General features: G+C 41.4%; 1 protein-coding gene across 5 annotated transcripts in view; it reads left to right on the top strand.

Moving 5' to 3' along the window:
- FAM13A (family with sequence similarity 13 member A) overlaps nucleotides 1-12,994 on the top strand; it is a 280,680-nt gene that overhangs the window by 233,680 nt on the left and 34,006 nt on the right. For all 5 annotated transcript variants that reach the window (XM_073600928.1, XM_073600935.1, XM_073600923.1 and 2 more), the window contains one exon: nucleotides 11,656-11,869. In XM_073600928.1, the coding sequence (XP_073457029.1) occupies nucleotides 11,656-11,869 (214 nt within the window). The remainder of the gene's footprint in view (nucleotides 1-11,655; nucleotides 11,870-12,994) is intronic.

Genomic DNA, 12,994 nt, shown 5'->3' with positions numbered 1-12,994 from the left:
TTGCACTTGTAGTTTGCACTTGTAGTGCAAAGTGGATTTGCCTTTAGTAAATAACCCCCAATGTCTCTTCTGCAATGAAACACGCCTACCTGCCTGTTCCCAGCGATCCCGTACATGTAAACTGAGCTGCGCTCTTGCGACTCCACTTTCAGCGGCCAGCCCAATCCCTGTGTGCCAGAATGACCAGCTCCTGTACATGCGCAGGAGTGAGGTCAACCCCTGCCAGTCAATGAAGATGGCTGAAAACCAGCACACAGGAGAAGATTCCAGCACCAACAAGAGATTGTTGGGAAGGCGAATATTGGCTATTGTTGCACTTTAAGATCTATTTTTCCCCTTTTATTTAGCTTCGCTCACCTTTTCTTAGCCTAACAATTTAGCTGAAATGTCAGCTGTCACCTGAAGTCTGACAGTTGCTGCTTAAGCTCACATACTACATGCTCAGAAAATAGAAGGCACTTGTCAGGCTTCAGCCAACCCTCTGGTCATTTCAGCAGTGGGGCTCTCATATTTCTATTCTGACAGGTACATTTTTAAGATATAAGAACCCATTCGCTACCATGTCTTTTTGGTGTCCACCAATAACCGAACAATCTTTGCCATCAGGACTGTAGGTATTTAGGTGATGATGGAAAAAAATGCGTGGTCTTAGATTGTCTAGATCATTTATACACAACCAGGGTTCCTTCAGACCTTGCTAGGGGTTCTTTGAGCTGTGGCTGATAGACCTCTCAGCTTATACTGTTTGCAAATTCCTGACTCCAGTTCCACTTGGCAGATCAGAGAAACAAGGGGGGTTGATTTACTAAAACTGGAGAGTGCAAAATCTATAACAGTATAGCTGTGCATATGGTAGCCAATCCGCTTCGAACTTCAGCGTGTTCAGTTAAAGTGGATGTAAACCCAATGTCATCCTTTCTAAACTACTGCCATGGGGTTATCTATAAGGATATACATGCCTCCTGCATGTATCTTTACCTGTCAAATGTCTCCCCTCTGTCTGTTATGAGACCCGAAAAACTGCAGATTCTGTGGATGGGTCTGTTGTCTGGAGCTCGGTGGGTGGAGTCGTGATGTCAATAGACTCCCCACCCACCTCTACACTCCCCTTGTCAATATGCATTTTCTCCTGTGTATTTCTTACACTGAACTTCTGCTATGATCTCTAACATCCAGTGAAAAGACAGGAAAGTAACCACATGACTTCAGCATGCCAAATCTTGCTGAGGTGTGGAACAGCCAATCCTTGCAGAGCTGCTAAAGAAAGGAGTGGGGGAGGGAATTAAAAAAATAATGCATGTCTTAGGCTTGTGCACGAGATATGTAAATCACCGTCACTCACAGCAAGGGGGAGGATTTGACAAAGTTTTTCTCAGTTTGTCAAGATTTATCTCACTGAACAATAAAAGGGGGTTGCTCAGAGATGGATTAACTCTGTGTGGCAGGACTGGGCTCAAATGATAGGAAATCTTATACTATATATTATGATAGAAAAAAAAATTCGGGTTTACATCCACTTTGAGCTTTGACAAAAACCTGGAAGCTGAATGGTTTCTATGCAGAGGTGCACCAGATTTTACACTCTCCAGTTTTTAGCTCTTCTGAGTTATGGCATTTCAATGGAGTAAATGTGTGGAATGTGATTTGTTAATCTTTTTTTTGGGAAGCTCAGCTTTGCTCATTAGAAGCTGATTTTCTAAAACGTGCAGAACAGAAATGTGGGGCTGTTCCTTGAAGCAGCCAGGTTCCAAGTTTAAATGAAAAGTGAACTCTTTACAGCAGTCTTATTTTTTTTCTCATCTGTAAATAATATGCTTATTCACACTGGATCCCTCAAGCACTACACATTGACAGGCTTTTTTGTTTTTCTTTAAACTGTGCCCGTTTTTTTTTTTTTTTTTTTTTTTTCCCCCTATGTAAACCCCTACAGTGTGCTTTTTGTATTTGTTTTCTGAAAATACAATTGACAGTGTTTTGTTATATTAAAGTGGAAAAAATACAGTGGTGAAAATAATTATTTGATCCCCTGCAGATTTTGTAAGTTTTCACACTTGAAGTAAATGGTCTATAATTTCTATCATAGGTGTATTTTAAATGCTAGAGACAGACTATCAACCAAAAATCCAAAAAACACAATACAAATGTTATAAATTGAGTTGCTGCTGAGTGAGTAAAATAAGTATTTGATCCAAGCAAAACACGACTTAGTACTTGGTGGAGAAACCCTTGTTGGCAAGCAATGAGGTAAGACGTTTCTTGTAGTTGGTTACTAGGTTTGCACACATCTCAGGAGCGATTTTGGTCCACTCTTTATAGCTCTTCTCTAAATCCTTAAGGTTGCTTGGCAACTTGAAGTTTCAGCTCCCTCCATACATTTTCGATAGGATTAAGGTCTGGAGACTGGCTAGGCCACTCTATGACCTTACTGTGCTTTTTTTTTTTTTTTTGAGCCATTCCTTTGTTGCCTTGGCTGTATGTTTTGGGTCATTGTCATGCTGGAAGACCCATCCACGACCCATCTTCAGTGTTCTGGCTGAGGGAAGAAGGTTCCCTCATTCAAGATTTTCTACTACATGGCCCCTTAAGGCGGCAAAGTCGGTCTGTAACTTTTAGCAGAGAAACCGCCCAAAAGCAATGTTTCCATCGCTTGACTTTTCTCATGATCATCCTTATCCTATGAGGCGAAATCTTCCATGAAGCTCCAGACCGAGGGCGATTGATAGTTATTTTGTATTTTTTTTCCATTTGCGAATAATCGCTCTAACAGTTGTCTCCTCGCCAAGCTTCTTGCTGATGGTCTTGTAGCCCAGTCCAGCCTTGTGTAGGTCTATAATCTTGTCCCTGACGTCCTTGACAGCTCTTTGGTCTGGCCCATGATGGTGAGGTTTGAATGGAAGAAAGAGATTCTGTGAACAGGTTTCCCTTTAATACACATATCGAGTAGTCGTTAGAAGTACCTTCTTAAATTGACAGGACTAAACTGTGTACCACATGAGCACATACTGTAGCCAGTCCGTGGGAGCCAGAATTATTGGTTGGTATGGGATCAAATACTTATTTAAAATGCACATATGATATAAATGCTAGACCCTTCATTTCTTTGTAAGTGGGTAAACTTATAAAATCTGCAGGGGAGTTGAAATATTTTCCCTATTGTACCTGTTGGTTTTGCCAGAAATCTTGTGAGCTGATAATTTCTTCTGATCCCTGCCTGTTCTTAAAGAGGGATTATGAAGAATGAAGATGGGAAGAGGTCTGTGTTCTTTTTAATTTATTAGAAATAAATTAGGGCTGACATACACTTTATGTCGAAGGTAGGAGCACATTAGATTTCTGTTAGATCAACAATTTTTAAACATTCTACAAGTACAGAGAAATAAAGAGATAGAACATGGAGACTGTAAATGTAATCTAGAGATGTACTTGATTGATTTATTTTATTTTTTTGTGTGTGTTTTTTTTTTTTTGTTTTGTTTTTTTTTTTGTGGTTTAATTTCAATATAACACTGCTGGGATTCTGACAGCTCTTAGCTCAGTGCTGAATGCTTCTTAATTTATTCAGTTTAGCGGAGATTGGTGAATATATTGATCTCCTCCCACTCTCAATGCTGAATCCCTCTGCAGTGGTCCTGGGTTTAGGGGAGCCAGGTTAGCTAAGGTGGAGCAGAGCTTGAGAGAGTGCGCTTTGGGCTCAGTTGGTTGGCTGCCAAAACAACCAAGTGGAGTGCCCACTAGAAAAAAACAATTTGAACACCGAATATAGGGACGGCAGGGCAACCGTCCTAATTTTGTATCCTAAAACAATACAGCGTCATATTGTACAGGCGAGAATGAGATTGAATGGTGACTTTGTTTTCTTGTGTTTTATTTGCATTTAATTTATACACCGTACGCATTCTGCTTTGACATTTTTCTTCAATCTGCAGTTGATGATAAACTGATTTAATTGATGCATATTTAAATTAGACTTTAACACTGTGTATACTTAATGCAAAAGGGTAACAGATGGTTGTTAGACATCTGTGGTTCTGGGCTCAGTGTTTTTTTGTGCAAAAAAAGAGCATCTGATAGCTTCCTTTATCACAAAATGGAGAATGGTACAGCCAGCCAGAAGAGAACATTATATTATCCCAGAGCTGCTTTGGTCCCCAGCGTCCCTTGTTGTGTATTGCTGCACATTGGTGTGTGTGTAGTGTTTTTTTTTTTTTTTTTTTTTTTTTTTAATCACAACATTGCGTGCTGCCCTCTGGTGTACTTTGGCCAGCCCTTATATGTCATTGGTGTGCAATCTTCTGACAGGTTTTTCATGCGGCAACAGTCACGCGACCCACGAGAAGTTTTACTGCAGCAATTTCTTTATGCTTGGGAGATGTCAGCTTTGTTTTCCATTTCTTCCACAATCACCATTGCTCAGTTACCATGGGAAATTTAAATACACTGGAGAAACATTTTGACATTTAACAAACCGTGATTAAAAAAATTGGCTAGTAACTGACATCACAGCTGTGTAATTTGCTGGCTATGCTAATTGTACATGTTGTGGCCAGAAACGGATACCTTAAAGCAGAATTTTACCCATAACCATTAGAGAACATTAATTTTTAACAAACAAAAACATACATTTCACATTAATGATGCTACCGAAATTAGTGTGTGCTGTAAATTTGCCTCCAGTATTGCTCCTGTTTCTACTTCCTGGAGGCTGCCATTTTGTTGAAGCCCAGAGCAGTCGCTTCCCTAGCAGTAACTTTTCTCCCTCTCCTTGGTATCAAAAACAATATCACTTTCTTCAGTTAAAATATGTGCATTTCCATCCTGTGTGGTAGAACACAATAGCTCCATGAGAGGGATGCATGTGGAAAGAAAATCGCACCTTCCATGGTCGACTTAAGTGTACCTTCTTTCAGAGAGTCTCATGTGACTGTTCGCTGCTCTCCTCCTCCCAGGCTGACAACTACTGCAGGAGGGGGCGATTAATCTCGCTGACTTCAGCCAGAGAGGAGAAAGACGAGCAGTCACATGAGTGCCGAGAGACTCCCTAAAATAAGGTAGAAATCTGCATATTTTTTATATAGTGCATACATTGGAACACATATTGTTATTTAACAAATGGAATGGTATGATCATAATATAGTTATGATAACAGCAGGAAGGGAAGGGACTAGGAGCAGAGCGGCACTGTCACAAGCTGGTAGGGAGGGGGGAGGGAGCAAGGAGAGACAGTGGATGACGGAGGCATGTTAACTGACCATGGTGTCAGAGCTCAGCAGCCATGATAAACGTGGTCAGTTTACAGAGGTTGGTGTAGAACCAGGCAGGATCAGCCAGGTATTTTAAGTGATACAGGGGGGGGGGGCAAATTACATAGCACAAGCACTGTGCTGTATAACATGCTTTAAGGGAACAGGATCCATTTATTTTTATTTTTTTATATGGTTACAAACACTTTAACTGATTTTAGGTACAGTGCCAAGAATAGGGAGCAACTGAGCATGTGAAGAGCAGGGACAGTGCATTACTGGTCTTTAAACAGTATAGACATTGTTATGGTTTTACATCGCTATACCTGAAAAAGGGTCAGAGTGGTCTATCGGGACTAAATTTTAGACTAAAGTTAAGGTATCTCTGCTGCTGTTGCTTTTTTATTTTATTTTTTTTTTTTTCATATTTGCTTTACAGAGATCCCTAGAAAGCAAATTGGCCTAGGTATGTGTGGTTATCTCTACTTCTACTAGTGTCATTCAAGTTTTTAAAGCAGTAGTAAACTGCATTAAAAAGGAATAGACACCAGGCAGTTTAAGTCATAATGTGCTAGTATGCATTGTGCTATCATCGCTGAAGGTGCTTCCGTCTTCCTTCTGGGTTTGCAGGCTTCAGAGATATGAATGGCCAAGCCGATGATATTGCATCACTGTTTACGGCACGGCTCTGAAGGAACGGCAGAGGTATGCCGTTCCTTCAGAGTGCATGCGTTGGTGACATCACCGGCTGAATCTAAATATCTCCTTAACGGTGCACATTTTAGGTGATATATTTATTGTACCTATATGTAAGCCTGGGCGACCTTGTTTGTAAAGATAGATGGGAGATGTAGTACTTGTGTGGAGGCGATTAATCACTTTAAGCTGCTGCAGTGTGGAGATGAGCAGAAAGATTGCACCAGTTGTCACCATAGGATGACTTCTGTGGAGCTATTTGCTTGCTTTACTTTTTGACTATATGACTGGTGTGCTTTAGAATTATATTTGTACAAAAACCACCTTGCAGATGTGTTTTTGTGACACTAATAATCTTTTGTTAATCTTTATTAAAAAAAAATCTTTCAACGCATCTTACTTTAGCAAAATTTTTTTTTTTTTCCGGGCATTGGCCAGACTTCTTGGCTAGAGTTCTGTCTTGCACTCCTGACCTTGTCAGAGAAAATTACCTGTATTGTTTCTGTTCAGAATCTACAGTCTTAAAGTACACCTGTCATTTATAAAGCACTGCAAACCTAGCTTCTGTAAGTACTTACAAGCACCACATTTTTCCACTGCTTCTTCATTTCTGGACCTCTAATCTTTGAATATGGGAGGTATGGAACGCCAGGAAGCTATAGCCCCAGATAAAATTCAGGCAGCTGCTTCTATTATAACACTGTCGGCTTAGCAGGCATTTACACTTTGACTGGCTTATGATGGTTTGATAAATGTATGTGGTCATCATGTTCTCTTCCCTGTTATCCTGAAGTTCACCTTCCCGTCATTTTTAGATTTGCACATCATGTATCAGTCTACACTGGTTCTAAGCCCGAGAATTGGCCGCTGATCGCTCAGTTCTTGGTCTGCTCAGAGTGGAGAGCAGTGACTGTCAATCATTGCTCCCTGCTCTGCTCCTCCAGCGATCACAGCTGGCTCGCGCTCTCAGCTTAATGATGAAGCAAAGACAACTGTTATGCCCTGTACGCACGACCGGTTTTCCCATCAGGATAAACTCTGAAGGTTTTTCCGGCGGAATTCCACTGAAACTGTCTTGTGTACACACGATCACACCAAAGTCCGACCGTCAAGAACGCGGTGACGTACAACACATACGACGGGACTAGAAAACAGAAGTTCAATAGCCAGTAGCCAATAGCTTCCGTCTCGTACTACAGAGAATGTGTCGTTTTTGGTCCTTCGGAACAGCATACAGACTAGCGGTTTTGCCAATAGGAAATGGTTCAGTTGGAAATATTTAGAACATGTTCCATTTCTAGGTCAGTCTGAATTTTCGACGTAAAAAGACAGATGGGGCATACACATGATCGGAAATATACGATGAAAAGCTCCCGTCGGACTTTTTCTGTCGGACATTCCGCTCATGTGTACGTGACATATGGCAGCTGGGTAAATTCCGGCAGTATTGGGGTCCTTCCAGAGCCTAGGGCAGCTCTAACATGTCAGCTGATAGCAGGCAATAGTCTATCACTTGACTCTTGGTCACAGGAGAGCAAAGATAAGTGTACTCCTAAGAGATGGCCAAAACAGCTTGTTGGTCATTGTATTTGTAGCCCAGGACCAGCTTGACCTTTTTTGTCCTCGCTTTTTCAACTCTGTGCCTCCCACTGTATATTGGGTGAACCTTAACTTTTGACATTTGTATGGTATTTGTTAGTTTGTACTGTAGCATCTTCAGAATCCAGTGCAGTGTTTCTTACCTGCATCTCAATTGGGCAGATTCTGTTTAGTATGGATATCCCAAATTTATTCAAAGGACTTATCAGGAGGCTTATCTGTACAGGGGGTACTACTGTAGCAGAGGAGGGAACACCTGAACTTCATTTGCATTTTTTTTACTGAGAAAATACCTTTACTAATACAGTGAGAATGTGATGAATATAAATGTAAATGAAAAGTGTAGCAATGTAGAATTTCCATTAATAGTTGAGACTTTAGAATGACATAATTGTGTATACAGTAGGTGTGCTTTTCTCACCTTATTCTACCAGACTCCCACAATGAACAGCTGCCTTGCGTGTTAAATTCATTTCACCAAGCTGTTAACGCATGCCGGGTTTTCATATATTGATTTAAGCTTCATTCTCTGTATGCTTGGGATGTTTGACTGTAATCTCTTACATACAAATAGGCTAACACTGCAGTTTTTCTCTAGTGGAATACCCAACTGGTACCTTTTCAAAGCCAGCATTGTTTTGTCGCCGTAGTGAATTATATATTCTAGTTGAAGACTTAATCCTACCTGTACAGTGTTCATATTTTTTTTTTTTGTTTCATCCATTGCAGTGTACTGTATGGCCTAGTTGACACTTGTGGTCAGGAGGCGGTAAAGAGGTGATTGAGCCTTGGTTTTAGCACCCCGACTGCTGTGATTGCACACTTGCTGCAGCTCTGTCCCGCTCACTGGGCAGTACTGCCTCTAAACCTGACCCATTCAAGTGAATGGGTCTTGCTGCAACTGCAAGCCAAATGTTATAACCTAAAATCTAATTGCTGAGTAGAGTACTGCTTTTTAATTATTCAAACAAAAAATTGACCTTTCAATTCTATAGACTTAGCAAAATTTTAGTACTTTAAATTGACGCAAACCTAGTAGCTTTTAAAATGAGCAATGCTGACAAATGTGCTTAAATGGAGGTTTTCTCTTAAACAATATAGGCAGCCAATGGTATATGCAAAGGTAATGCAAATCACAGCTGACACAAGTAGGAAAAGTCATCCTGAGTCACTCAAGTTATAGTTTACATGTCACATCACTTGCGCTTGAGTGATTGGCCCAGCCAGTCACATAGAATGAATTGCATGCTTCTCCATACCCGAATGCACAGGGTTTTCCCTCTTCTCTTTCATTTTTTAACCTCCAACATTGTAATGGCAAACAGTAATATTTGACAATCCAATATAATCTTGCTTGAAAAATCTCCTTTCTTATTGTGATTGTGATCTGCTGACCATCACTTTTCACAACTTCCTGGATTCTCTGCATGCTTTACAGCTTCTCTGCTGTTTACTTGGAGTTTATAACATACTACATATCCCATGGTACCTTGCTGTCTGCAAACTGGTCCTTACTCCGCCCCCTAAAACTCTTCCCAGTTACATAGTTAGTAAGGTTGAATAAAGACACCAGTCCATCCAGTTCAACCTGAGTGAGTGTGTATCTACAATCATCCCTATTTATTTAAGGTACCCATATAGCGCTGCCAATTCACGCAGCACTCCACACATACATCGCCCACCCACAATGGTCCCTACCCTCAAGGAGCCCACAATCCAAGGTCCCTAACTCGCATTCATATACTAGGGCCAATTTTTGAACAGAAGCCAATTAACCTACCAGCATGTCTTTGGAGTGTGGACGGAAACCGGAGTACCCGGAGGAAACCCACGCAGGCACAGGGAGAACATGCAAACTCCAGGCAGGTAGTGTCATGGTTGGGATTTGAACCTGCGACCCTTTTTACTGCTAGGCGAGAGTGCTACCCACTACACCACTGTGCTGCCCAGCAACAACTCCCCTCAGCTCCTATATAGTTCAGAAGGCAGGCTCTGTGAAATGTGTGACGCAGCAGTGCCTACTCACAGGGCATAGTGAATGTGTCGCAGAATTTAAGGAAGTAAATTTATGGGATCTTCAAATAAGTTTACAAACTTTAGGATCATTCAGATAAATAGGAGCAGCCAAAAAAAATTTCCATTTTAATATATAAAAACTAATTTTTAAGTTTTGACCATAGATACGCTTTCAACAATTACTGTATATACTCGAGTATAAGCTGAGTTTTTCAGCACATTATTTTATTTTTTTTTGTGCTGAAAGTGCCCCCCTCGGCTTATACTCAAGTCAAGCGCTTTTTTTGCAGCAGAGAATGACATTTTCTGAACCGACTTTGGGGCCCTGTATCTCGGCTATGAACCCGAAATTTGGTGTGCAAACCCAGTGGAACTAGCACTACAACATATCTATCATAGCTGGGGTTCCTAGCACCAAGTGGCCCAGAGATACAGGGCCCCAAATTTGGTTCGGAAAATGTCATTCTCTGCTGCAGAAAAGTGCTTGACATTTTCCGAACTGACTTTGGGGCCCCGTATCTCAGGGCCACTTGGTGCTAGCTTTGTATATGTTTTAGTGCTAGTTCCACTGGGTTTGCACACCAAATTTGGGGTTCCTAGCACCAAGTGGCCCCGAGATATGGGGCCCCAAAGTTAGTCAACTGTGTCCATCTGCAGCAATGTCATTTTGGGGACCCTTTGGGTCCAGAGACCCCAAATTTTGACTGCAGCTAGGGGGCATCTAGGAACCCTTAAATTTGAAGTTCGGGGGACCTATGGCTGCAAATGGACACAGTGAGGCTGCAAATGGGCATTGTTGATCCTCTTTTCCACTTACAGTAGCTGCACATTTCTCACCCTAGGCTTATACTCGAGTCAATAAGTTTTCCCAGTTTTTTGTGGTAAAATTAGGTGCCTCGGCTTATGTTCGGGTCGGCTTATACTCGAGTATATACAGTATAAATTTTATCAACCTGCTCAGATGTGTATGGGTAGATGTTAACTGTTTTAGGGCTATTTTAGATTTAGATCATCAGTGTATATATATATATATTTTTTATGCATTTTTAAACTGAGGCATTTTGATTTTTTTTTTTAATGAGAAATATTCTAATGCTGGTATTTTGTGTATATTTTGAATATGCGCATGTGTATATTTGTATGTCTTTTTGCCTTGCTTTTTGTTTTAAAATACGTACACAAAAGCAATTCATAACTTCAGTACTTGGTGAACATTCACATGTTTTAAAAAATAAAAATACTTTGGAAAAGTGTTTTATACCCATAAAAAATAGCTGGGTGCTAACTGGCTGTTTGATAGAACACACATGATCAAAGCTCTAGTTTAATCCTTCCACTCTAAGCAGGAGCACGCAAATCAGATTAGTTAAGGTGGAAACTTCACATGCATCTGGGTCAAGTAGTTTTGAGGATATGGAAGTTGTTTATCTTGATGTATCAAATGATGTTCTAGGCTCGACTTTACTTCAACTTTGCTTCATAGTTCCACTGTTCAGAATTTGTACAAATTTCCATTTATTTTGATTATTTTGATTATTAGGCCTACGGCCAGAAGTCCATGTTTTTGTCTTAGTTTTGGTATTTTACTACAGTGTGATGGGGCGCTGTCACCTGTCCATAAAGCTGTAATTTGCAGTATGTCTATATGTGTACATTTTGAACCTTCAGAATTATTTTCAGCTCCTTTAAAAGCTGAACTCCAGAAAGCTAAAAAGTCCTCCCACTGCAAAGTTTAAATGCTCAATTATGCCTAGGGGATCAGGTAAAGCAGTTTTACTCTGACGGTCTAAGGTCCTCTGACTTCATCAAGGCCTATGCAGAGTCCATAGCCCTGTATTAGATGTGGGGATGCTGAAGGCTATCCACTGCCTGAGCAGAAAGTTGCTGTTTTGCTTGGAGGGAGTTGAGGATCAGGTAAGTAAAAGTGCTTTTCACATCCCCTAGAATAAACTAGCAGCTCCACTGCAAGAGTATTTTTTACATTTCTGGAGTTCAGCTTGTTGATACGTTTTGTTGGTTGAGAAAAAATTGGAGTACTTCTGTAAATGTTCCAAAAACACTGAAAAATGTTTTGTTTTACGTTTTTTTTTTTTTTTTTCCACAGAACCAGCTCCAGTTGTAGCCGCTTGGGATCGTGATGGTGCAGATTCAGATGAAGCACGTCTATCTCCCCAGGCCGGCCGCCTAATTCGTCACCTTCTTGAAGCGGATAGTGACCCTATGTTATCTCCTCGCTTTTACGCATATGGGCATAGCCAGCAATACTTAGATGACACAGAGGTGCCTCCATCGCCTCCTAACTCACACTCTTTTATGAGGTATGTGTTCATGTTTATTACAGGTACTTGTACATCACAGTCAATTTTATGCAGCGCTTTCCTATATTTATTATACATTCACATCAGTACCTGCCCTCAAGGAGCTTACAATTCAAGATCCTTAACTCACATTCATACCAACATAGACAGGAGCCAATTAACCTACCCAGCATGTCTTTTGAGTGCGGGAGGAAACTCATGCAGGCACAGGGAGAATATGCAAACTCCAGGCACGTAGTGCCATAGTTGGGATTCAAACCGACCCTAGTGCTGCCAGGCGAAAGTGCTAACCGCTTAGCCACTGTGCTGCCCAATATTGAAATTGTTTAGCCAATAATACATTGGGTCATAATGTTGACTCAAAGGAGAAGTACAGAACAAACTGCACTCCTGTGACCGCTTTTCAGCAGACAGCAGGCTGAAGCCTGCTGTCACAGGCTGACGTCACAAAGATGGTACAGGCTCAGGCAACATTGCGACCGTATGGTCAGCATCCGCCCACATGCCTGGACTGGCACCCGACTCAGCCTCTCAGCGAGCCGCTGAGAGCCTGAGCTGGCCGCTCCCACCTCCTCCACAGTGAGCGCAGGGGGCAGAGCTCTGAGAACCGGGTGATTAGCAGTGTTTTCAATCGCTTGGTTCTCAGTGTTAGAGGCACCAGGGGACGGATGCAGCATTAGACCAATGCTGCATCTACCTAGGTATTTGATTCTTAACCACTTACGGACCGCCCACCGTGGATATACGTTGCTACTTTGACAATAAATATCGTTGTTGTGGCAGCAAATAGCTGCCTCAACCCACGGTATTTTTTTCAATAGAGGGCGGTCCGCTTTAGGATAAAAGTGGTCTCCGCTGTGAATTTGCCGCAAAATCTCTCTTATCGGCGGCATCCCGGTCGTCTCCACCACTTGCCAGATCCATTGGTAGCAGCGGAGATAATACGATGTTTTCCCCTTATAGGCAGGAAGTCGAGTTGGGGAATGATGGCCCCCACTCAACTCTATGCCCTTGGAAAACAGGAGCGACGTCAAACGCCCTTTCCGGCCTTTTTATAGTGAAAAAAAAAGCTTTCCCTTTTTTTTTTTTTTTTTTTTTTTTTTTTTTGCTTTTAAGTGTATAAAT

The sequence above is a fragment of the Aquarana catesbeiana genome, linkage group LG01 (assembly GCF_042186555.1).
Source record: "Aquarana catesbeiana isolate 2022-GZ linkage group LG01, ASM4218655v1, whole genome shotgun sequence".
Taxonomy (NCBI): Eukaryota; Metazoa; Chordata; class Amphibia; order Anura; family Ranidae; genus Aquarana; species Aquarana catesbeiana.
This window is presented reverse-complemented; position numbering and strand designations above follow the sequence as displayed.